At 40.3% G+C, this 27,323-nt stretch overlaps 2 protein-coding genes across 2 annotated transcripts in view; one reads left to right on the top strand and one right to left on the bottom strand.

The window, feature by feature from the left end:
- hspg2 (heparan sulfate proteoglycan 2) overlaps positions 1–27,323 on the bottom strand; it is a 130,961-nt gene that overhangs the window by 101,712 nt on the left and 1,926 nt on the right. The gene's annotated exons all lie outside the window — the stretch shown is intronic.
- Positions 7,841–12,191, top strand: LOC141369368 (uncharacterized). Its single transcript, XM_073875687.1, has 2 exons — positions 7,841–7,900; positions 7,955–12,191. The coding sequence occupies exon 2, from the start codon at positions 8,126–8,128 to the stop codon at positions 11,504–11,506; it is 3,381 nt and encodes a 1,126-aa protein (XP_073731788.1). The 5' UTR covers positions 7,841–7,900; positions 7,955–8,125; the 3' UTR covers positions 11,507–12,191.

Below are 27,323 nucleotides of genomic sequence, written 5' to 3' on the forward strand. Positions count from 1 at the left end.
TAGCTGTAACTTATTTCAGAACACCCTCTCATAACTTATTGCTTAAATAAATAGCTAAATAAAGCTGGTCACGGGTCAGATGCTAAAACAACACAGACAGCACGTGCAAGTAAACAATGAACCCATTAGACACAATTTATTCATTGGGCATAAACCTGGATAATGAGTAAGTGGTTGGTAGGCAAGGCAAGTTTATTCATGTCATACACACGCTAGCCTGTAGGTAATAGGTGTTTTACGCAAAAATACAATTTAAAATTAAAAAAAGTTTGTAAAAAGTCAGAGATCTAACTTTCGCGGCCTCTTTTTCATTGACTACAAATAAACATAAACATGGCAGGGCAATTTACGGGTCTAAAAATACAGCAGTGTTTCCGGTAACAGGAGCTTAATGGTGACCTGCACTTTGGAGGCAGCTCCAGTTCCTCCAGACGACAGCTGAGCAGGACGCTGCTGAGAACGGTGGCAGCATGCAGGGGAAGGGCTGTTTATTTATAACAGGAAGGGCCTCTGAACTGTAGCAAGCTGTCATTTGAAAAGACACCCCTTTCTTGCCTGTAAGACACTGTCCGCTTTCCAAAGAAACTTTGACCTCGAGAAAGTGAACACATACCTTGAAAAGTGACACCACATGAAAACTGAGGCACAGAATAGACATAATCAAACTAAATAATGTTTTTCAGTAGGGAATGCGTCACAGTGATTGCAGATGAGATCCTAAAAAATTGGGAGTTTAACAAAGACAATGATAGAGAGCCACCTGTCCAAGTTGAAAATAATAATAATACAATATATATTAATAGAATAATAATAATATCTGCTATTGGCTGAATAAACAGATAGCCCTGCCCAAAATGCATACCATTGGTTAAATGAATGTTTGGCTTGGTAGGATGCTTAACAAATACAGAAATTAGTAAATAATTACAAAACAAACAGCTAAATAATTATTACATGTATGAACCTGCCATGTTGCTTAAAGGTATAGCGGAAGATTTTCTCAAATTTTAGAAAATTTGAGAAAAGAGCCTTGTCCACTTTTTGAAAAACTGCAATTGCGCAACACTCGTGATTGACAACTAGGAGGACGAATAGTCTTGATGATCCACCCGGAAAAAAAAAAACCTCTGCAATACCTTTAACTAATTCGAAGGAATATAGTGGCAGATATTTGTTGACTCTCACCAAGCTCCGATTTCCAACAAAGCCAGTAGTGGTGAATTAAACTTCCTCACCGCTCTCATCACTAATCTGGCACCACCTGATATCTTGGCTATAAACTCACTGTGATACGGTCTCTGGTCAAAGCCAATTGAATAAAACTTCCTTTAGTACATGCTGCATGTAGATTAAAGGAACAGTAAGAAATTTATATCAATTAATCATAAAATGGCCCTGATATGTCACTAGACATTAAGAAATCATTTTCATTTCAGTTATTTATATCACTGACAACAGTAGTCTGGCCAGGATATTGTCATTTAAAAAGTGGAGTTGCAGCCCATCAACTGATGTTTATGTTGTCATGTTGTGTATTGACCACCAGTTGTGTGATTGCAGTACCAGTTTTAGCCACAAGTTTTGTGATTGCAGTACCAGTTTTGGCCACAATCCTACATACTGTTCCTTTAAATAATGCATTTACTGATATACGAACATTCAATGGACAATGAGACAAAATGATGGGAATAAGTATTCTGCAGCCTATTTTTGCCAAGGAAAATGTGAAGGAAACAACACATTCTTTTATGATTGCCTGTGCCAGTGTGGGAGAGGTTTTATGTCGGGTAACTGCTTACAATATATGCTCTCAAGGTCCAGGCTCCATTTAAGACCGCTATGTCATAATTAAAGTGGATTTGGCCGCGTGGCTTTGTGAGCGGGCTTGGAAAGGTCAGCTATGACAATAGTTCAGGCATGTCATAACATCATTTGAACTATAGAGAATGTTGTTTAGAAACCTAATAGGGTGACTGAGTGTATAAGCTCATTACAAGGCACCTATGGTGTATTATTAAACAGCGAGAGACTATTGGCTGCTGCTTTCTTCTGATCCAACATGTTATAAAATCAAATAATTGGAAAAAAACAGGGTTCCTGTAATTTAAATGTTGGAGCATTTTGGTAACAGAGCAACTGTAATGGGTTTAATCCCTGGAAAATGCATATTGATAAATTTATTTTGGATGAAATGAAGTCATTTTAAATAAAAACATCTGGCAAATTAATAAATGTAATAAAAGTTATTTAGTTTGTGCTCCACAGAAAAATAAAAAATCAAAAAGTGACAAAGTATATATTTTCGGTTCTTTTAAAAATCCATCCGGAAAAGGCATTTTTAAAAGCATCAAATAATTCAAATAGGAAGTTTATCATATGATCAAAGGGAATCGCTGCAGGCTTTAAAGACCTGTACATGCACCACACTTGGAAAATAAATTATAAAGCTCTGATAAGGTGGTTTGATTGAGTATAAATGAAATATGTGCTCTAGCAGGTAAGACACAGGAAACAGAAAACACTACAGCGCCATTGACCCTTCTCACGCCAAGACTGAAGGGTATGTGAAGGGGCGGACAGAGGTGAAATTTCTTTGGGTGGTAAAAATACGCCTCGAGCCATGTAGCTGCAGGTGAAATCTCACAGTATCAACAATCTAACAACCAAGAGTTCTGCATTCCACAAGAACCACAACTGGTCAAGATGACAGAAATAGGATAAGCTGGTAAAAAAATACATAAAAAATTAAAGCTGAAAAACTGAAAACTTCTTTCTTCAGATGAACACAGACATATTTTTTTAAGATCATGCTTACTTCAGAACTCCACTCTTTTGTGAATGCACGGACGATTATTGCCAAACATAATGTTTTAGTTTAAAAGATCTGAATATTTTTATGAATATTATTTAGTGCTGGGCAAATATTAATCGCTATTAATCACATACAAAATAAGTGATTTTTTGCGTAATATATGAGTGTGTGCTGTGTGTAATTATTATGTATATACACACACATATATATGTATGTATTTAAGAAACATTTCAATTAATTATTTATATTTTATATATTTTATATGATAAATAAATTTAATTAAAATTATATATAAATAAAAAATGTCTGAAATAAATATATGTGTGTGTGGTGAAATATACATAATAATTACACACAGTACACACACACACATTATGAAAAAAATCACTTTTATTTTGTATTCGATTAATCCCGATTAATCTTTGCCCAGCACTATTTATATACAGATAATATTACAGATTAATATTTTTCCTAAACAAATACATTGTTTTGCTACAGAAGACATTTATTAACCCATTTAAGTTGCATGAATTACTTTTATGATGGATGGATGGCATTACAAACAACAAAGATTTTTTTAAATACATCTGGGTTCAGTTGAAGAAAGGAAATCATATACATCTGGGATGAAATGTGGAAAAAAATTATGAGAAAAAAACCTTTGGGAGATAACCATAGCTTTTAAATGGGACATTATGCTATTAGATTGGTATTATTTGTAGACGGTTTCAGCAGTAACAACATAAACAAGCGGCTTTCGTGGAAAATAAAACTTCCGGTAAACTCTGCTAAGAATAAATAACAACAACATCCGTTTAAAGTAGTTTATTCATATAATGAGCAAAATAAACAACACGTAGATTACCTAGGAAACCAAAACATTTGTTATTTTCGACAAGGTATTTGTTTAAGAGTTGAGTTTCAGCAACTAGTCAGACCATTAAAAAAAACAGAAACCGGAAGTAAAGTTCCAACCAGACGTGTAATCGCGTCAACGCACGTGCATTCGATAAAACATCCTATAAAAAGTTTCATTTTTCTTTTAGAAGTTATAAACAATGCTTTTCTCCATTGTGTCATCATGGCTCTAGGTGATACACTTTAACCAGTTAATGGTAAATTACAGTGAAACCGTGAAAGTGTACTTCAGGCACTGGATCTAAGATAACAGTAGCCAGAGGACAACATTCTTTCAGGTAGTAAATTCCACAGAAAAAAACATATTGTCCTGTTCTCACACCCAGTGACAAGCACTCCTTACCTATGCTGTCACAATGTTAATGTTTTACATGGAAACCATTCATTCCGCTCAAAGGATCGGAAAAAATAAAAAGGAAGACTGAAGAACCCAGATGACCTTGTTTGCAAATACTGTAAAAGACAATGTAACTGCTCAAGGTTAAATATTAAAAGAGTGACAAAATAAATGTATACATTTTTAAAATACCCTGAAAGATATTTCTTTTTTACGAGTGAACTTTTTCAGGTGGGACCCATGACTGCATCTGTAGTCAAAGCCTCTTTTGTGCAACTTTATCCAAACTTTCCTCACTTCCTGACATCTTAGTACTTTACTAAACTCAACTAAATGTTCTGCACTGCAGTTGAGGTTATTTGTGGCCACGCGCCAGTAAACAAATAGGAAAAAAGTTTTACAGACATTTCTGTGCTGAAAGTGTTCATTGCTCAGCAGTTTAAGACCACCAGAGACCTGTCATTCACAAACAGCTCACTGTTGTAGCTGCTCTAAATCACATAGTCCATAAAACAGGATATTGTGTAGAACATTTTATTCATGTGTTATATAATATCTCCCATGAATTATACTTGCAGGGCATTTTTACTTTAATCCTTTTAATGTCTGACAGGGAACTTTTTTAGCATTTGGCCTAAATGTCTTTAATACTGTACTTTTTGGGTAGACCTCTAAACAGATGACAGAACGTAATGCTGTCAAAAGACTCTACATAGTTTCAAAGGCCTGGATTCACAGACAGGTTGTAAGATTAAGTTTAAGTTGGAGAGTTTTTTACAAAAACTTTAAAAGATAATGTTTTAGACTGAGATAAATTTCACTTTGAACATAAGTAGCGCATTGTTACTTCTGACCCTGTCAGCTGGGACGAAAGTAACACAGGTGGGTCAAAAGTAACAGAACAGAACAAGATAGATTTTTGTGTTACACTTGTTTTTAGTACATGTACATGACTATGACCTTGTTAATATGTAACTGCAAACATATTTTGTGGTTCATCTTTGCAAAAAAATTATTACATTACATTTTCATATAAAATTTTAGTTTTATCAAATGTTTTAAAAGCATCTTGACAGTACAAACTTGAATTGTTGACAATAAAAAAACAGTATCAACACTATGAAAATTAAATTAAATCAGATTAAATCAAATTAGAGATTATAAAATAATGCAACAGTATTAGCAGCGAGACAAAAGTAACAAGTGCTACTTTCGTCCCGACAGAAACTCCTGAAATTTAAACCCGATTTACTTTTATTTTGAAAAACTATGAGAAGGCAAACTTCAGGATGTGTTAGAGATAACCTGTAGATTGATCAGTACTGTAACATGAAATGAGAAACACAACACGGCTTATAAAACAAAATTACCGCTTTAGGAATTTACTTATCATGGTCTAAAACAGCTTTCTAGACCGCGAAAACGCAAAACTATGACAAAATAACGTAATATTTGTTAGCTCTGTCAAAGGTTGCGTACTTAAGATGCTGTCATAGTTCAGCATGCAAATGTAGTCAGGGCTCTGCGAAAATCTCTTTGTTAATTTGTCATGCGTTACTTTCGCCCCGGTTCTCCCCAAAATTATTAAATTTAAGTAGCTTTATAAAAGCATCTAAAAATAAAAATGCCTATTGTGCATCTTAAAGGTGCAGTGTGTAATTTTTAGAAGGATCTCTTGACAGAAATGCAAAATAATATTCAAAACTATATCATTAGGGGTGTATAAAGACATTTTTATAATGAACCTTTATGTTTTTATTACCTTAGACTGAGACGATTTTATCTATACACCGAGGGTCCCTTACGTGGAAGTCGCCATTTTGTGCCGCCATGTTTCTACAGAAGCCCTTAACGGACAAACTTTTTTATCTAAGTTGTCTCCGACGATGACATGTTTTTTTTTCGGTGGCGGCTATCGTAGTTTCTTTATGCATCTTAAAAGTGAGGGGGGAGCAGTGGACTGAGCCGTTGGTTGCAATTCGCAACCTCACCACTAGATGATGCTAAAATTTACACACTGCACCTTTAAGACAAAACAATGGCACTAATATATTTTAAGATATGTCAGTGCAAATTGTTTTTAGTAAAGACATCATAGCTACTGTAGGGCTACACAAGTAACCAGAAAACTATTTGGGATTACAATTACGTGTGAAACGATATAATCACCAAAAGCCTCATTTACAGCTGTCTATTTTTGCTCATTCCTGTGCGTTTCGCCATTGTTTGGGTACCAAATGCAGTGGTGAATCAGAGATTTTAAAATTGATAAGATGTCCTTTAGACATATGTTTTATATTTTTAACTAACAACATATGTTCACATTATATTATTTCGTTTTGGATGTTTAGAATTTATCATGCAGCTGCTTGACAGAAAGTTAAAATCTATTACAGATCGCAACTACAAATCAAGGTGAATAATCGACAATTATTATTTTTATCATAATCCTGCAGCCCTAATTCCAATCCAGCCAATTATTTAGTTAAGAGGAAATCAGGTGCCTACCTCACCTTGAAATGTACACGCTCCAATTGGCTCATTTTAACTACATTCATGATTTTAAGTCCTTGGGTTTAGCCTTGTCATCCACTGATAAAGGATCAAGAATCTGGCCAGTCAAAATCTTCAGGATTATCTTTACTGGGTCAGAAAGGAAAACACTCTTGAGGCCCTACAAATGTTTCCATCAAGTGTAAGACAAAACTAAACGAGTATATCTACCTAAAACTAAAGAAGCTTTTTCCTTGCTTCCTTGTTTCCTTGCTTTTTCAACACACAGCATATCCTACAGCGATCTGAGATGATAATGAACAAGAAACTTGAATCTATGTGTTAACATATTGCCTATAAAATCTGGACTATAATTATCTGAGCACTATGCAATTTAGACAGCAAAAAACGAAATTACAAAAACAAATAAGATGGGGATTAAATTTCACTCGTTAATGATGAGTTCAGACTGCTTTAACTGAGCTTAGCAACTGTGAGCTATTGGCAAGAGTATTTTTATACATTGTAAAAGAGTGGATGTAAACGTGCGGTAAGCAGTTTATTTATGGACACCAAGGATGTACAAGACATTAATCAACAAAATACAGTAAGTCAAATATCACTTAAGTTAACATTTAAAGAGCTCAGATGCAAAACCTGCGAAGTGTGTCTGACATTAGCATTAGAGGTCGACCGATTTATCGGCCGGCCGATTAATTGGCCGATTTTTGGCATATTTTTAAAAATCGGCTTTGGCCGATTTTGCTGCAAAATTAGGCCGATTAATAGGCAGGCGCATCTGCGGGCACCTAAGCGCTGTTGTAGAACTCGTGACGCTGCCTCTTGCTGCAAGCAGATCGCTCCCGTCTCGTGTGTGTGTGCAGCCATGCCTTGTTCACAAACAGCTTACTAAATGATGGCGGATCGCGCGAATTAAGCAGCCAGTACAACAGCGCGACGGGCTTATGTCTCGCGGTGCACTGTCCGTGCAAAGATTAGGCTCATTTCATGTGATTAATGAGTGATGATGAGTTTTGTTTGCGTGACAGAGAGAGAAGAGCCGCGCGTGCACGCTTTCTGTCTCCCTGCTTTTATTACTCAAAACAAAACTGACTCGATGGCGAAAGGTCGGAAGACCAAATCATATCCACAAATGTGAGACTTTGTTTACAGTTTTGCGCTGCTCAGCCTGGATTAGAACACAGCGCGTCCGATTCACGAACTGACTCCTTTGAACGGATTCGTTTGAATGAACGGTTGAAACAACAGATCTGTCCCAACACTAAATGATGTTTTATTAACAAAGTTCGGGAGGAGCACGTTCAGATAATTAATCACAGGTGGAAGCACTCAGCCATTATACACAGGTGGAATCACTCAGCCATTATACACAGGTGGAATCACTCAGCAATTATACACAGGTGGAAACACTCAGCAATTAACCATGAGAGGGTACATATAGACTCAGCAGTCTTACCTCGATCCATTGACAGTTTGTAGCATCCTGACAGTTTGTAGCATCCTGACAGTTTGTAGCATCTTGGCTCGCCGTTTTTGCTTAAACCATGTCACAACACAACAGCTCTTCATCAGGCGAGGAAAATGATGTCCTCAGCGATTCATCGCCGGACTCAGCTAGCATCATTCATCCGACACCGGTCATTGGAATCGAGCCCCAAGCTTCTTCACGCGGCCGCACGCCTGCTAGATCAGACTCACGCTCGCCAAGACGCCGAGGCCATTCTTCACCACCACCGGCAAGACCCCCATCCTTCTCCCCAGCCTCCTCCTACCGCTCGGCTGTCCCAACAATCCCACCTATCGGGAAGTGGACCGTAGCAGGATTAAGGGAAGCTCTGGGTAACTCAGACATACAGGCTCCGCGAAAGTTAAACAAAGCAGAGTTGTACGATCTTTATGTCTCTTTGCAATTGCCTAACCTCTCTCCTAAGCACACTCCAGCTCCCAAGGCGTCCCAAAGGCGAAGCGGAGCCCGCAAAGCGCGAACACCACCATTGTCGTCCCGCACGAGATCTGGCTCACTCCGCCTGACGAGTCGCAGCAACAGGCCTTCAGCAAGCCTCGGCCGCGCTCCAGATTCAGCCAGAGCAGGACCACTCCCACTTCCTTATGCAGCTCAGCTCCGCACCGCGGCTTCTGCGGCCGCAGCGCCGTATGCAGCTGGGCCCAGCGGCCTCCCTACAGCTTCTATTTCTAATCCTCCTGCTGTTAATAACACTCTTCCTTTCCAGTGGCCTCCAGCGCCCGTTGCAGATGCCAACCTGAGGCAAAATCAGCTAGCAGCGCAGGCGCAAACTTTCCAACAGTTCTATCCAACAAGTGATAACCCCGCCCACATCCAGTGGCCCGCAGCTCCAGCGGCGCAAGCAAGCGCGAGTGTACCTCTGTGCGCATCGCGTGTGTACACTCCACTCCATAATCTCTCATTTCCTGATTTCCCTCCAACTAACTTTCTTTCCACAGAACCTACTCAAAGTGCAAGGCCACCACCTACATTCACAGTCCCGGTCTATAACCTTCCCAGCTCTTCATCTCAAACTAAACAATACTCTCTCTTCACAGCAACACAGATGCCCGTGCCATCCAACGCCCTCGTCATGGAACCACCACCAGTTTCCCAAACCATTCGTGCACAGATTCTCGCAGGTGCAGACATAGACCTTTCCTCTCTTCTCTCAATGCTCCCCGCAGCCGAACCAGTCCGCCAAATAGACTGCGGAGATTTCTCTGTCACCCTCAAAAACACCAGCACACCTTCATCCCGTATTCTTTCTTTTTCTGAATTTTCAATAGCTTTTTCTCGTTTTACTGAAATAATCTGCTCAGTCTTTCCCCACAGGCGGCGCGAGCTAAATGATTACCTAACAATCATAGCAGAGCTTGCGCTGTCCTATGGGGGAGGTCACTTCTATACATACCATAAACTTTTTTCTGCCAAAAGTGCTGTGCGAGTCGCCCAATGGAACCAGTGCACATACTGGGGTGCACTTGACTCTGACCTCCACAGTAGGGTGTTCCTAGGCTGCAAAAACATCTCGTGCGCCGTTTGTAGGTCAGTGGCACACACAACATCAGCATGCCCTCAGGTTAACCCTTCCTCTCAACCCTGCCCGGAGACAAACACAGTCCGATCCACCAGCTACGTACCACGCACAGCAACCGCAAACACCTCCTCCTTAAATGAAAAACGGCAGCTCTGCAACCACTTTAACGATGGTAAATGCAACAGACAGCAGTGCCGGTTTTTGCATATCTGTAAATTCTGTGGCGGCGCTCATGCCCGCATTGTATGCCCAGTGTACAAATCTGTCAATAAAAAATCAAATCATTACTTATCGACTCCTGTAAATATTTCACGTATGGAATTTGAACTAGCTAATCACCCGGATGCCGAATTTACTAACTATCTACTATCAGGCCTCAAAAACGGCTTTAACCCTGGCGTAGAATGCCCGCTCTCTCAAAACACTATCTGTAATAATCTTCAATCCGCCCTAATCGAACCGGAAGTCGTAACGAACTTGATCAAAAAAGAAGTGGAGTCAGGCTTCATGATCGGCCCTTTCGAAAATCCTCCGTTTAATTTGTTCCGCATCAGCCCTATTGGAGTAGCCACGAGGAAATTCTCGGGTAAAAAACGTCTAATAATTGATCTGTCCGCCCCGCACAATTCCCCGTTTCCGAGCATTAACAGCTTGATCCCCCTTGACGAATTCTCACTCAAATACCATGACATCGACCAGGCGATTCACATGATCAAAATCGCAGGTCGGGGCGCCTGGCTTGCAAAAATCGATATCACATCGGCTTTTAAAGTAATGCCCATACATCCAGACGCTTGGCATCTATTCGGTATTCGCTGGCTTGGGAAATACTATTTTGCAGTACGTCTAACTTTCGGATGCAAAAGCAGCCCTAAAATATTCGACATGCTTTCAGAAGCCGTGTGCTGGATATTGTCAAATAATTACGCCATTCCCCACCTTATCCACCTACTAGACGATTTTTTAATAATCTCGTCTCCTGACGCCATCCCAGCCGCACATATCATCACCGTCCAAAATGTTTTTTCTACGCTTGGAATTCCTATAGCACAAGAGAAAACCGCGGGACCGGCTACATCCATCGAGTTCCTCGGAATTAATTTGGATTCAATTAAATTCCAGGCTTCCCTGCCCAAAGAGAAAATCGATCGTATAATTCTCGTCTCGTCTACTCTCCTCGAAAAAACCAGCTGCTCCAAACGCGAACTCCTATCCCTGCTCGGCCACTTAAACTTTGCAATGCGCATCATTCCACAGGGCCGTCCCTTCATATCGCATCTCCTCTCGCTCGCATCCTCTGTCCACTCGCTAGAGGATCCCATCACCATAACCCAAGCATGTCGCGACGAACTAAGATTATGGTTAACTTTCCTAAACCAGTGGAACGGCCTATCTTTTTTCTATAGTAATCTTGTTTCGTGCCCCATCGACATCCAATTGTTCACAGACGCTGCCCCCTCTATCGGTTTCGGGGGATTTTACCAAGGCCGTTGGTTCGCTTCTACATGGCCACCGCAGCTTCAGGACATAACACAGTCGTCAGCGCTATTCGAGCTTTATCCGCTCGTAGTAGCAGCTTTCCTGTGGGGGAAAGAATGGGCAACTAAAAGCATTTTAGTGTATTGCGACAATGAAGCGACAGTGCATTGCATAAATAAAGGCCGTTCCCACGCACCGGCTATGATGCCACTTCTAAGACGCCTCACATGGATCTCAGCTTGCGATCAATTTATTATTATCGCTAAACACGTCCCTGGATCAGAAAATCAAATCGCTGACTCCCTGTCTCGTTTTCTGTTTCAGAAATTCAGGACGTTAGCTCCAGAGGCGGACAAATCCCCAACTCCAGTACCTCACTATTCGCAACTGATATTCCCATAACCCACCTGCTAAAACCCCTCCTCGACGCATCGCTCGACACCATCCTCCAAGCTGTGTCTCCCAAAACCCTTCAATATTACATGATCGCTTGGAGAAACTTTAGAGCATTCCACGTCCCCTATAACATGCCATTCCCCGATTCTCTCTCCTTTCTATCACCTCATTTATTTCCCACCCTAATTCCATTAAAAGCCTCTAAATAGGATACGAGATAAATAATTGTAAAACTTCCCTCCTGCTTAAAGGTATTCAAAGACCCCAGCCACCTGACCCGACACCAGACAACCGATAACACTAGACATCCTCAACAAACGCATTCACACCCTTCACGAAACAGTGAGAAATCTCCTGAGCAAACTCTAATTTTTCTTTTCTGTTTTTCAGCACCCCAGGAAGGAGAAAGTTTACACTCAGTGCCAGCAGGAAGTTTCCTCGCTGATCAGAAAGTTAAAGTAGTCTCCACATAGTCGTGAGGGGGTGGAGAGTCTCCACGCAGCGTGAAGGGGTGGAAAGTTTCCACACAGTTGTGAAAGGGTGGAAAGTTTCCACGCAGTTGTGAAAGGGTGGAAAGTTTCCACGCAGTTGTGAAAGAGTGGAAAGTTTCCACGCAGTTGTGAAAGAGTGGAAAGTTTCCACGCAGTCGTGAAAGAGTGGAAAGTTTCCACGCAGTCGTGAAAGAGTGAAAAGTTTCCACGCAGTCGTGAAGGAGTGGAAAGTTTCCACGCAGTCGTGAAGGAGTGGAAAGTTTCCACGCAGTCGTGAAAGAGTGGAAAGTTTCCACGCAGTCGTGAAGGAGTGGAAAGTTTCCACGCAGTCGTGAAAGAGTGGAAAGTTTCCACGCAGTCGTGAAAGAGTGGAAAGTTTCCACGCAGTCGTGAAAGAGTGGAAAGTTTCCACGCAGTCGTGAAAGAGTGGAGAGTCTCCACGCAGTCGTGAAGGAGTGGAGAGTCTCCACGCAGTCGTGAAGGAGTGGAGAGTCTCCACGCAGTCGTGAAAGAGTGGAAAGTTTCCACGCAGTCGTGAAAGAGTGGAAAGTTTCCACGCAGTCGTGAAAGAGTGGAAAGTCTCCACGCAGTCGTGAAAGAGTGGAGAGTCTCCACGCAGTCGTGAAAGAGTGGAAAGTTTCCACGCAGTCGTGAAAGAGTGGAAAGTTTCCACGCAGTCGTGAAAGAGTGGAGAGTCTCCACGCAGTCGTGAAAGAGTGGAGAGTCTCCACGCAGTCGTGAAAGAGTGGAGAGTCTCCACGCAGTTGTGAAAGAGTGGAAAGTTTCCACGCAGTTGTGAAAGAGTGGAGAGTCTCCACGCAGTTGTGAAAGAGTGGAGAGTCTCCACGCAGTTGTGAAAGAGTGGAGAGTCTCCACGCAGTTGTGAAAGAGTGGAGAGTCTCCACGCAGTTGTGAAAGAGTGGAGAGTCTCCACGCAGTTGTGAAAGAGTGGAGAGTCTCCACGCAGTTGTGAAAGAGTGGAAAGTTTCCACGCAGTTGTGAAAGAGTGGAGAGTCTCCACGCAGTCGTGAAGGAGTGGAGAGTCTCCACGCAGTCGTGAAGGAGTGGAGAGTCTCCACGCAGTCGTGAAAGAGTGGAGAGTCTCCACGCAGTCGTGAAAGAGTGGAGAGTTTCCACGCAGCCGTGAAAGGGCGGAAAGTTCCACACAGCCACAAAGTATGTTTATTGTCATTGTCTCTCCCACGTTTCACCTTTCCTATTTTTTTCTTTCAGGCGATCTCCCAGTATGATGGTTCCCAGACCGCTCTCAGGGGGCCTCCTGGTCAAGTAACCAGGCCTCACCTCGAAGGCCAGTCCGCCAAGCTCTGCACTTCTTGGGGGGTATTTATCCAGGCGGCTGTCCGATGCTCTCTAGCATTTTGGGGGGTACTCTGGGTTCGGGCCAAGTCCGAGCTCGAAGCCCTCCCCCGGACAGCACGCCAAACACGCATTCTAAATTACTCTATAAATTATATGTAAGTGTGAACTCGTGAAATGATGTTTTATTAACAAAGTTCGGGAGGAGCACGTTCAGATAATTAATCACAGGTGGAAGCACTCAGCCATTATACACAGGTGGAATCACTCAGCCATTATACACAGGTGGAATCACTCAGCAATTATACACAGGTGGAAACACTCAGCAATTAACCATGAGAGGGTACATATAGACTCAGCAGTCTTACCTCGATCCATTGACAGTTTGTAGCATCCCACCACCACCCCTTCTCCACACTTCTAGTTCTAAAAAACCACTTACACAGGGGGGGGGTACTCTGGGTTCGGGCCAAGTCCGAGCTCGAAGCCCTCCCCCGGACAGCACGCCAAACACGCATTCTAAATTACTCTATAAATTATATGTAAGTGTGAACTCGTGAAACTCACAAGACGTCACTGTCAGTACAATCAGTCACTTATAGCGTCTCAGAAATGAGAATGTAAATGTGTTTAGAAAGATTTGCCCTAAATAACAGTCTCAACTAAAAACCATAGACATTTACTATGTTAACTTTATGATGAATAAATATTTTATCAGGTCTACCAAATAAGGATTTTATCCTACAAAGCAATAAAAGCCATGGTAAAACTGATCAAAGATGATGACAGCAGAGTGTCAGGTAATATCTGTGTCTGATAAATGCATGGTGCAGAGGAGGTTGTAAAACTCTTCAGAAAGACCAGTCATATATTTTTAAATACTTTGACTTAAATAGTGACATTTTTGCATTTAAAATATCTGCTAATAATGATGAGAACATTTTGATTATTATGTACATATAGAAAATCGGCCAAACATATCGGCCATCGGCTGCCCTGATTTCTAAAAAATCGGCATCGGCCAGAGAAAAAGCATATCGGTCGACCTCTAATTAGCATTTTTATCAGACAAACCGGTATTTCTGAATTTGAACAAATTAAGTGAAAGCATTAGATAAATGTATAATACCTGCTGAGAACATTTTTGGTTAATCATTATCTCATTTTTGACGCAGGTTTCGTTGCATCTGAGCTCCTCAAATTAGTCATTTCCTGCCTGTCTTTCATATTAATGCCAAAACTGTATAATTAAATCAATCTCCGTGATCTTACAGTAAACAGCAGGCCACATGGCCACCATGTCTTTATTGTAATTGAAGGACGGTGAAAAATAATAAAACAAACTATAAACGTAAAAAATTACAAGCCAAAAAAGTTATATAAGCAAACCCATCTATCGACCCTCTTGTGTCCCTGTGATGTCATTTTTACTGTCTGACTAAAGACCGCTTTACCGCAAATGTGTCCGAACAATTGTCTATTATAAAGCACTGCACCATGTGTTTCCAATTTCATAATCTACTTAACAGCAGCTAACAGCTGTGTTACGGATGCCGGGTAAAATTATGACTTGCAAAAAACACACTTCAAGCCTCCATCTTTGAACCCTGGACTCATAAAAAGTGTGGCACCCCAACAAATATATCTATCTTCTCCAATTTACACAGTACAGACCAATCCTAAGCAGTATAAAGCGAAGACAATAGACTCTGTGTGTGTTGGAGGGAGTTTTGATTGTCGGTGGAAAAGCTGTTGCGCTGTAGATAAACTCTCACCCAGTCACGCTGTCCAAATAAAACTAACTGATACTGTTTGGGATGTTTATACATTGTATGATTCATGTGTCGGTTAAACTTTAAGCATTGTAGAATCCAAGTTTATCTCTTGACCTGCCTTCAAGAGACATTAACCTTAGTTCTGCTTTAACTTCAGGTAAACTTAGTACAGTGTATCCTGTGTTGTCCCAGAGGATACAAAGCCTTGTGCTAATCTAAGTGTGGCTATATTAGCTGCTATTTAAAATACTGTGTAATGCAACACTGAGATGACAAACTGAATGCACATACATTGCAGAGATCTAATACGAAACAACAGGTATGAAAAATTACAGCTGTAAATCATGCCTATCTTTAGGACCCCTCACAGTACCCCTTGACCTACAAAAAGGTTTGCGAGAGCACATTCGATGCTAAAATTTTACTAATATAAAATTGGCAGTAATGAATGAATGGTTGTTTATTTGGTTTATGCCATTTGCTTTATGGCTGAATGAGAAGTTCCCTTGGAGAGCAAATTTGCTGACTGAGATTCTTAAGTGAAAGAGGCTTTTGTGGCATCCTAAGATACAACAAATGTCTTTAATAAAAACTACATCAGCACTTTAAATTACTAAGATGCATGTTTAGGTGTTAGCAGTAGTGACAGTCGAGTGTATCCTCAGGATAACAGCTCCATTGTCCATGAGGGCTGACTGAGGAAGGAATTCCCCTAGACTGTACCACGCCTGTTTGATCTCATGCAATGAAAAGGCTGATAAAACTCTCAGACTAAATTTACACACAACTTTTGCCTTCCTTCCCATGTCATCCAACATAAACAATCACTTAATAATAAAGCTGGAAACAATAACCAAGTACAAAACCAGTCATTTCTGTTAAATAAACAGACAGCTGGTAAAAGACTTACAAGGTTATATTAGCGACAAATTTATTGGATGTTGAGCCGGCGGGCTGAACTGGATCTCTAAAGGTAACAGGAAATAGGAAATAGGTCAAGCACACAATGCAGAACTAATGAGACTAGCTACTGTTGAATCTACTGACCTCTGACCTTCTCAACATTAATATGTAGGCTACCAGAGTTAAGTTTTCTGAAACATATCATTTTAAGATGTGCAGGCACAGCAACAACCACAACTCCGACTTAACATCTGCATGCCGGGAGAATTCTCACAATAAATGAAAGCGAAGGGCCTCACCTGCCCATTCATTACAAACAGATGTCAAACATCATTTCCCACAGGCTAAGGCCTTGTCCACACTAATACATTTACATTAAACATTTCATTTCTCTCCATTTTGGTGTTCCGTCTATACGGAGACAGCGTTTTTGCCAATGAAAATTAAGTGGATCAATGTAAAAAAACAATGAATTTGAAACCGATGATGCTTTTTTAGTCATCTAGTCAGCTATGTGAACTATTCAGCACATAGCAAGATGCCGTACGAAACAGCACGGCTGTCTGCGCAGCATGCATGATGTCAAAGACACACCTGTTTGATCTGGGGTCATTTGAGATAGGTTGATACGCGGCTGATACGTTCAGACTGGTCCTAGTATAGGTCATAAACCCCGCCTCCCAATGATATTCAATGGGACTTGAGACCAACTAAAATATTTAATTACACACTTCAATTATGTTTTTTTCCGAAGCTGGTTTCTGTCATTTACTGTATTTTTATCACGTTTATGTAAATTCAAGTGTTTTTTTTCAAATAAGTTTTTGTTTTTAGTTAGTTATTTAATGCTATAAAAACGGTGGTGTGACATCATGATTGACAGCTGTGATCTGCGAGAGAGAGGGCGGGGCCTTGATTTCGCGACTTTACTTCCTGCTCACTACTGCGCAGGACTGGTCCTGAAATTGCTACTGCGCAGACTCAAGACCCAAGATCCCAGCGCCATATCGGGACACTGGCGGCTTCACTTTTCACCAATTAAAGAGAGCTAAAAAGCGTCGTCCATCTTTTTTTACAGTCTATGGTCGCACACCTCTTTCAAAGAGGCATTTCTAAATCAGGTTGTCATAAACAAATGAATACTCCACTGCTTCGTTCCCATTAGTAGTCGGCACTCCTGAAAATCGCTCATCATTTGCATAAAGTTAAACATTTCTTATCTTTCTCGCGGCGCTGGACACACCCATACGGTCGACAACGGTCACTTTCGCTCGTGTCGCCAGAAGTCATATGTACACTGGATGTTGCCTTGGCTACGGCAGTTCATTGGATCGAATGCGTCAACTAGAGCCACCATCTTGAAACAGGGGAGCCCTGCATTAGCGTCATTGTAGGCAATGGTGTAACGATAATAAAATCACCATAAATCATCATGAATGCTATTTTCTTGGTTTTCTTTGGTTCGTTTCAAAGTCAGACATGTATTTAGCATTGAGTCCAGAAAAAAATAAAAAAGTTTTGATATTTTGAAAATCTACTTTTTCTAACTATAATGCATAGTGCTAGTAGGCCTAACATCCATACGGGGCACAAAAGTCCGGCATCGTCCATGAATTCAAAGTACAGGCGGAGATAGTAGCTACTTCCTATGATAAGACCCCTGTTCTAAGATGGTGGCGGTTTTGACACATGCTTAGAACCGCAAGGCGACATCTAGTGTATATATCTATGGCCGGAAGTCACCAAGCTTCCATTGAAATTAATGAGATTGCGTCGTTCTGCTTGTCGCTGGCTGTCAGGATGGGGCGTAAGTCTGGTTGGTTTACGATGTGTTTGCAAACGTACATGCACGGTTGAACGCATAGCCTTCCAAAGTTTAGTTTATTTGACCCGTACGTGTAGACGTTCAATGAATACGCATTGAGACAAAATGCAACGCATCTCCTGGGCTACATACTACATGCTCCTGTAGGCGCAAACGTGACCTACGCATGCAATGTACAGGGGGTTTCAAAAATCCGGCAGTGCACATACATTTACTCGGGTACGATTGCACATGAAAAATAGATAGGATTATATTTAATTTTAAAGATTGCCACTACCATGTTCCCCCTATTTTCTTTTCTTACCAAATAACTATTAAATCAAATTAAGAAAATATGTAACGCCCGCACACTGACTTAACATTGACCAATCAGGTCTTCATCAGGCCCTAATTATTTTTAATTATGAAATCTTTAAAATTCTGTCTCGTCCTGTCAAAATCTCAAAGACTGTGCCCATTCTTCTGTTTCTAGGCTCCACACTGCAGGTTTCCATCACAAAAGAACAAAGTAGAGCAAAACTTGTACCTACAGGCAGGTCTTGTACCCGTGCCAAAGAATTTGACTCACTGAATCTCGCCTCTGTGCCAGTTCTCAACAGTGGCGTGCCCCTGACATCACCCTTTGTCCCCATGTCAAGAACACAATAGAGGTCTGGCAGTAATGCCAGGGTCTTGAGTTATACAGCTCCCGTCTAGTGCCTCTACAGCAGCAGGACATCCAGTTAGTCATAAATCAGCACTGCAAGGGCTGTTTCATTATCTGCTTTGAGGTATAATTGCTTTTGCTGGCTCTAAGTTGCAGGCGATTATAAAGTCAGGGGTAATTAAGTTCTGGTTTGAAATGATGCCGCTGCAAGCTCCGGGTAACTGACATGGGAAAGCATTAGCAATGCTTATTGCTTAAACGTTTATATTACATTTTTATTGCTTTCAGTATCATTGGGAAACATACAATTCATATTAGTACAGAATTTGTTCAATAAACCTGAATCTAAATTAAAAACATAACTCATGGAGTAATGCATGGCCAATAAGATGTGCCATGATCCAATAAGGTACACAGTATACAAACAAAGAAAAGTACTGTAGGGTTGGGATACTTTTCCTTCTCAGCATTTATTTTTTCCAGCATTCAAAATAAACGCATCCGTATTTCCAGTGACAGATTTCCAGTTTTAAAACAAGAGGGTCCAATGATAGACTTTTCAATAAAGCTCACACAACTACAGTAAGCACACAGTTGCCTGCACCCACTGACTTCAATAGGATAAACAAATACTATGGAAGTCAATGGGTATGTCAACTGTGTGCTTACAATCTTTTATCAAAACATGTCCTATTGTGTTCAACAGAATAAAGAAACCCATACAGGTATAGAACTACATGAGAAAGAGTACAAAATAAAAAACATTTTCATTTTTGGGTGAACTATCCCTTTAAATGGGGAAATTGTAGTTTAGGCCATAGAATGACCATGAGATGTGGGTAGAGACCAAATTACACAAGCCAAATTTAGTCACCACAAAAATTCGTTTTCAACCCAAAACCAGCTCCCAGCATGCCAAGATGCACCCTACTGTTATTTCTCTTGAACAAAGTTAGCTCGTGCCCATAAGACAAGTATTTATCAAACAGTTTCAAAGATTTTGTTTAACACTCTATAGAGGGTATGCACGTGATGTCACCTTCAGCGAAAATGACTGCGGTTACGCCCACTGAGTGGCAAAAGACAGAGTGGCAGAATCTGAGTACAGTGTGAAATTAGCGAAAACAAGTCTAAATGGGGAAAAAACTGTTGTGCGATAGACTGTACTGACAGATTAACAAGAATTTGGAACTATCATTTAACAGACTGCCAAAAAACACCAAAAGGAGAAGTAAATTGATCGTTCATGGCAACGTCCACAGACCACAGTTGGGTTGACAAGTTGCTAGGGTCACTATCAAGCAGAGGTTTTACTTTCTACTTAAAAGTATTTTTTCAAGTATTTTTATTTTATCCGTGTTTTTCTTTGGAAAACATACATTCCAAAGCATATTATTATAATTTTTACTCTATTACATTCCATAAATACAAGTTTTTGTTTTACATTTCATATTTAACTACATTAACATTCTTTTACTCAAGTAAAATTACACAATTCTAATGTAATTAGGTATTTAATACATTTTAATATGCAATATTATAGAATACACAGTATGATTCTATGCTTTAGAATAGGGCTGCACGATTTGGGTAATTTTTCCCATTGCGGTTATTGATGCTAATATTGCGATGTGCGATTGCGATTATACTAAATGGTATCATGAGTCAACTTGATGGGTTTTAAGGAAAATCCACACACAGTTCTCTAAAATGTGTATTTGTAAAACTAGAAATGTTTTTGTATTGCCAAGTGATGTAGCAACTGCTCAGTGTCAGTAATCCTAAATCCAAAATACCGCCATACAGCAGACATCGAGGGTTTTTTTAGCTACCAGATCACTGTCAACCTCCTCTGCATCCATCTTCGCTCTGGTATAAGTGATGGCGCACACCACACACGTGCATGCCACACGTGCACTGCCTTTTTTGTTCGTTTTTCTTTCTTTTTTTAAACAGCAAGGAAAATCATCAAACTGTTATCAGAAAGTTTGTGCTAACAAGTCCACACATTTATTTATTTAATATAATTGCAACATTTTGCTGTCATATAATCGCACAGGCTGACATCGCGATTGCGATGCGATTAATTGTGCAGCACTACTTTAGAATGTAGTGAAGTAAACTTTTTCCCAATAAAAACACCCTAATAAAGCACAAATGCTTGAAAAATGTAACTAAAGTATTTTCCACCTTTACTATCAAGTCCAACTTAATTCAATTTAAGCTCATTAAAGTCAGATTTACTGGCGTTTTTAGCAGCAGCTGCTATGAAAATCAACCATTTTGTTGAATCATTTGCCACTCAACAGGGCGAGTTCCGGCTTGGTCACGTGGAAAAGTGACATCAATGCATACCCTCTATACTACAGTAAACGAACATGTGCAAGCTATGACTAATAAAATGGCAACAAAAAGTAGTTTTAATTAAATCAATTAACTGTGGTGATTATAATCTGGCAACACACTTAACCACACACATGATTCACATTTTCTCTTTATCATACAAGAGCTCAGGTTTCTTTCCTACTGCTCATGCCAACATTCATCACATATGTGACTCGGTCAAGAAACGCTGAGCTCAATCATACAGGAGCTCATGCACAGGAACGTCACCGAGTGAAATAAGAGTTCAGTTAAGATCAGCTACTTCCTTGCCATGAGATAAAGCCAACGTTTTAAAGCCAGCACAATCCACAACAACCGTAACGTGCTTGGAATCACATTGATGTGTAATAACGGGATTCTATGAATTAGTTTTTTTTTCCATGGAGGGCTTTGGAATAAAAAAACTCGGAAAAGTCAGTGGCAAAATTCCTACATGGAAAACACTGCAGCCAAGGATTGAAACTTCTAGTCATGGAAATCTAAATGAGAGATCTTAAGTTTTAAAGAAGTTTGCTGTGTGGGATGTGGTTTTGGCTCTTTTAAGAGCAGGTGGCAATTTTTTCATTTCCAGTTTGAACATGTTAGCTCTTATATTTTGCTACCAGGAATGCTGCTACTTTATCATCTCCTACTGTACTCACCCCGGCATATTTATTTCCCCGGGAGGATGATGAATCAGCAAGTTAAAAACAAATAACGTTTTTTTTCCATAAAGACATCCTCTGCTAGAGCAGTGCAGATTTCCTCTCTTATCATAAACTGAGGGAAACTGGGGACACTAAAGTGCTTCAAGCTGGATTTCATCCAAACGTCAATCTGGCAACATGTACACTACACACAAAGTTTTTGCTTGGTAAGTATTTCCTCAGGTGAGCTCCAGGTAAGATCTGATCTTTCTAAAACCACGTCCTCACCCATAACCCAGTTGAATCACCTAACGTCTTGACTCTCTCTCATCTAAATAACAAAGAAAGAGGCGGCCTGCCAACGGCGAAGTGCCAGAACAGCCAAACTCCTGCAGTGGAGCCGTTGACATGCTAATGTACATCGGTCTCCTGGGTGGCTCAAAGAGTTTTATCCGGTTGAACTCAGCAGGCAGAGCGGCCTTGAGAAGAAGCCTGATATGCTGAATAGAGGTCTAATCGCTTCAAGGAGCCAACCACAGCAAGGCAAACCGTGACAAAACCTGGCAACAGCTTCAAAAGAAAGCATATTGCCAGCACTGGACTGAATATCACCATATCATGGGTACACTAGGTCAACTGCTCTTGTTAACAGTCACTCTCTTGTTTTGGTTAAACCACCAAAAGCACATTTTGTTATGTCTGGTGCACTGCAAACATAAAAGGCCACAACGATAGAAATCACCAGCACATTGTTTTTGTCAATAGATAAAGGTAAAATTTATAAAATTAAATGACAGAAAATGAAAACGTGGTTCATCTTGGTTTTTTATTTCTCTTTAACTATAACCCTAGGGCACTTATATTCTGCACGATCTTAGGCTATATAATAACAGCCTAAGAGATTTTGCTTTCTATGGGGGTTGAAGGAGACTTGGAAAAGTAAGTGGCAGGCTGAGGCATGTCTTAGATTAATGGAAGACTCTCTGCAGAGAGCTCCATTCACATGCTGCTTTCACAAGACAGCCGTTACACCATCCTATCATAAATATCCTGCACGTGCTGACACAAGCCAGCTTATAACAAAACGTATTGAGTGATATGGAAAGGATGATGTGTAAGGATGATGTGCTGGTAATACAGAAGAAACGAATGTCTTTTCAACTGACTGATGATAGTACTTACTGTAGACATGCCGTAGGTGTACTTTCACCACTGAAATAAAAGTCCATAAATAGTAATCTTGCATAGAAAACACACGTTTGGATAAATACTTACTGATATTTTTAGTACACAAAGTTATGCATATGAGTCATGCGCTAGGCCAAGGGCTTTTAGGGGCTGTTTGCATGGAAAACGTATTGGTTTTATCTGTTTATTTACATGGCAACAGCATTTTGGGGTAGGGCTGGGAGATATTGACGGTGATTTTAGGATGAATGGTCTTATAAAAATAAATATCTCAGTAATTTCTACAAAATGGAATACATGTTTATGTGCAAGTCAGCGCCATATGCAAGATTTCAGAATCATAAAATTTATAATGAAAAAAACATGGTTTTCCTCCCATTTAAAAATAAACAGCTGTACAACATGCTATCTGATTGGAAAGCTAACACCTGACCTCAGAGTACATTTCTGGCAGAACGTCTGTGCAAAAAAATCTGAAAATACAGATAAAGGCGGTATTCCCCTTATACAGATACATTACCAAAACTCGATATACCCTCCCAGCTTTATTTTAGGTAGATACAATTTTTTGAAAACATGTTTTAAAGTACAAGTTTTTGAAAATGCCATCATTGTTGTTTCCATGTAAATGACAAAAATGCATGTGTGTAAATGGATGTCATGTGCAAGCGTATTATGTGTCTAGACACCATAACGACATTGGCAACTACTGGCCCATCATGCATAATACAGTGTTTTTGCAGATTCTGTGAACGGGGATCGTTTTAAATGGTGTCATCTGTACGCAAAGGAAACTATAAACTTTTCCTTTAAAGGCGGGGTGCATGATTTTGGAAAAACACTTTGGAAAAGAGAGTCGGGCCGAGTACCAAAACACACTTGTAGCCAATCAGTAGTAAGGGGCGTGTCTACTAACCAACATCGTTGTCTGGGTTGCGTATATGTGGGGCGGGTCTATCAAAAGAAGGTCCAGATTCTGTTGGGGTAGGGGCGTGTTTGATTAGGTGATTTCAAAAGTCAACATTGGCTTTCAGGCCTTTAAGGCCAAAATATGGTCTATTTATGGTCCAATTTTCTTCATCAGAAGAGTGTGCTCATACAATATGCACGTACTGTACATGCACTGCCAAAATTTTGAAATCCTGTGTACATTGTATGCGTAGGTCACGCATGTGCCTACAGCAGAATATAGTATGTAGCCCTGGAGATGCTTTGCATTTTGTCACAATGCGCATACGTTGAATGTCTGTGTACATGTACAAGTCAAATAAACTATACTTTGCACTATAGACAGGGCCGGCGCCACGGGCTGCGCGAGGGGGCGACCGACACTATCCTGTCCCCTCAGATCACCATTAATGTTGAATGGGATTTTAATGATAAAATGTGCCATTTAAAAATCCCATTTGCCTCGTGTATTGTCTTCCTAGAGTTAATATTAGCTTAAATAGCAATATTTTAGTTATGGACGGTCTGTGAGGCATGATTGGTTGCTTGACTAAGTGTGTTCCCCCACCCTAATAACATTACGTAAATTTTCTTGCACAACGGAAAGCAAACACAGAGGTTTCAAGGTTGTATATTGCATTACAAATTTCACCATGGACATTCGAAAATGGATTTAAAAAAAAGAAACTACAGCAACTATCTACGTCTGGGTCGATGCGTTTATGTTGTTGTTATAGTAAGATTGTTCAGAGCTTTGTACGTTGCTCATTATAGCTGCAGTTTTTGTGGTTGTATTACCAAGACGTTTGTTTATAACGCGTTAAAACTTAAAGGAATAGTCTACTCATTTTCAATATTAAAATGTGTTGTTGCCTTCACTGGGAATTGTTGGTGCATCCCTCTGTCGTCTGTGTGCGTGCACGTGGGCGCTGGAGCGCGCTGCGATGCTTCGATGGCGTTTGGCTTGGCCCCATTCATTCAATGGTACCAGTCGGGGATGGGGTTGGAGGTGACCAGGCACATCAACGTTTTTCCTATTTGGGACGAGTAGTTATACGAGCAAGTTTGGTGGTACAAAATAAAACGTAGCGCTTTTCTAAGCGGATTTAAAAGAGGAACTATATTTTATGGCGTAATAGCACTTTTGGGAGTACTTCGACTCGCCTGAAAAGTCCACTCCCCTTCTCACTCTCATAATGGGAGAGGGAGGGTGTTACTGCGCCGAGTCGAAGTACTCCCATAAGTGCTATTACGCCATAAAATATAGTTCCTCTTTTAAATCCGCTTAGAAAAGCGCTACGTTTTATTTTGTACCACCAAACTTGCTCGTATAACTACTCGTCTTAAATAGGAAAAACGTTGATGTGTTTGGTCACTTCTAACTTTATCTCTAAATGGTACCATTGAATGAATGGGGCTAAGCTAAATGCTATCGAAGTGTCGCAGCGCGCTCCAGCGCCCACGTCCACGCACACAGATGACAGAGGGATGCACCAACAATTCCCAGCTAACGTAACAACACATTTTAATATTGAAAATGAGTAGACTATTCCTCTAAGGAATGTACCAACGCTATATGTATTTTCTAGTTGGAAGAATTGAATGCATTCATGTGATCGCCCCCTCTCTGTATTTTAGACGTCCCCTCATCAGCGCTCGGCTGGCGACGGCACTGACTATTGTCCAAGCTAAAGTCCATTTCTGGAGACCCAACGTCCTGCAGAGAACACCAGGCTCCAACCCTAATCAAACAGATAATCTTAACTTCTTAGTTGAGGTGCATTTGGTAAGACTTGAAGCTAAACTCTGTAGGGCAGTAAACCTTAAGGAGAAGGACTATTGAAGGGCAATTGCTACTAAAGAAATAAAACAGATATTTAAGATGGTCCCATAGAAGAAGAGGTCGAAAGTTTTTAAGAGACAGACACCTAAGCCCTTTCAGAGAGCTGAAACACTCTTCTAACTATAGGAGACCCAAGCAAAGTGGCACAAAATTGGTCTTGCAGGCATACTGACAAACCAACTTTGATAACGTTGCAGAAAACCGCAGAATGACTATGCTTGAACTTTTGGCTCATGTCTGCGCATGCAAGGGTTACAATACCAGCTGAGGTGCAGCTGTGTTTGGAGTCCAACCCCTCCTACTCTATCACGAACAGCTGGCAAATGAAAGATGAAAATCCCACAGTGATGTACCACCACAGGTCACCTGCAAACGATGCGGAACGGTGGGACGGATTGATGTGCACAATCACAGAGCGAAGAAGGAACCATGAAAGAATCCTTTGGAAAATCCTGATAAAGATTTTCAACCAACGAAGCAAACTACAAAGAAATGGGCAGCACATAAACAAAAAGCAAGCAAAACAAAACAAAACCATAAAGATGGTTTGGTCACTCAATTCATTATGGATGAAATGTTGGTGTTCTAACCGCTTTAAAACTAATCCAAACATCAATCACACTTCATTGCAGAACAAATAACAACAACAGTAGAAGCTGCTCTCCATGTGTGTCAATAAGTCTCCTTGTGGCTGTTTCTGTAAACAAGTCACACAATCTACATACAAGAATTAAACAAGGACACAGACCACACTGAAAGACTGAAACAATACCCAAAAATCATCAGAGATCTGAATTTAAAATGTCATACATATTTCTAAATCATATAGTGTGAGATTTCATTGAAAAGATTGTATATACAGTACCTAACCCGCTAGCACTCGCTGAATGAAACAAACCATATAAGGCTGACAAGTAGCTTTTAAACAAGACAAATAAAAGCACACATTGAGACCATGAATAATCTCCCATCCTCAAAATCTCATTGAACACGTTCCCAGTTATCCAATCGCTGTGTGCTAGATTCCCGGTGCTTACTTGGAAGATCACGTGGGTGTTAAAATGACCAGGATGTTTGGACTATATCTAGATGTCACATAAGATACGGTAAATGTGGGCATACTATAGATGCCAAGACAGTGAAAGACACAACAGAAATATGCCTGTGACTACGGACTGGTGCAGGAAGCCGAATATATCTAAAGGAATCCAGACCTGCATTAAAAACCTAATAGTACTCTGCAGATGATGTCATGGTTTACTTGCAATGGCCTATTCGAAGAGGGATCCTAAAATAAAAAAACACGCTGGATACTATACCACCACGGGACAAGCAATCTATTAAAAGGGTTTGTATAGTCAAAACAGAGCTGAAAATAAGCTGCGATACCTTTTAAGGTAACTAGTTTAAGGTTGCACAATTTATTCAACAGTTTCTAGTATAATTGCATTTTTATATATCTAAAGCAACGTAGGGAGTATTCAAGCTACACATTTTATCAGTAGGTTCTCTGGGAATCTGACCCATGACCTTTGTGCTGCTCTAACAATTAAGCTACATGAATTATAGGATACTAGTTGACCCCCAGAGATTCACAAATAGAGTTAAACTAAAATATTTGTGGTGCCTGTCTGCTTAGTTTGGCAAAACCATAACATTTGTTATTATCAACTAAAATCTAATTTTTATTCGTCTTTAATTAAGACAAACAAAATGAAACAAAAGTGGGGATAAAGAAGACATACTCGCGACCCACGTTTCAGCAGACCTTCAACGACCTCACAAGTAGCCGGTTTAACCCAAAAATTACATGCGTCAATAGACAGCAAAGAACCTTCTGTCAATTACCAGGCCATTGATAGTTAACAGCAGGGAG

Source organism: Misgurnus anguillicaudatus, chromosome 13 (assembly GCF_027580225.2).
Source record: "Misgurnus anguillicaudatus chromosome 13, ASM2758022v2, whole genome shotgun sequence".
NCBI classification, from domain to species: domain Eukaryota; kingdom Metazoa; phylum Chordata; class Actinopteri; order Cypriniformes; family Cobitidae; genus Misgurnus; species Misgurnus anguillicaudatus.

Excerpts from the sequence above, each read along its gene's own strand:
- LOC141369368 (XM_073875687.1), top strand. The coding sequence starts at position 8,126 with ATGTCACAACACAACAGCTCTTCATCAGGCGAGGAAAATGATGTCCTC.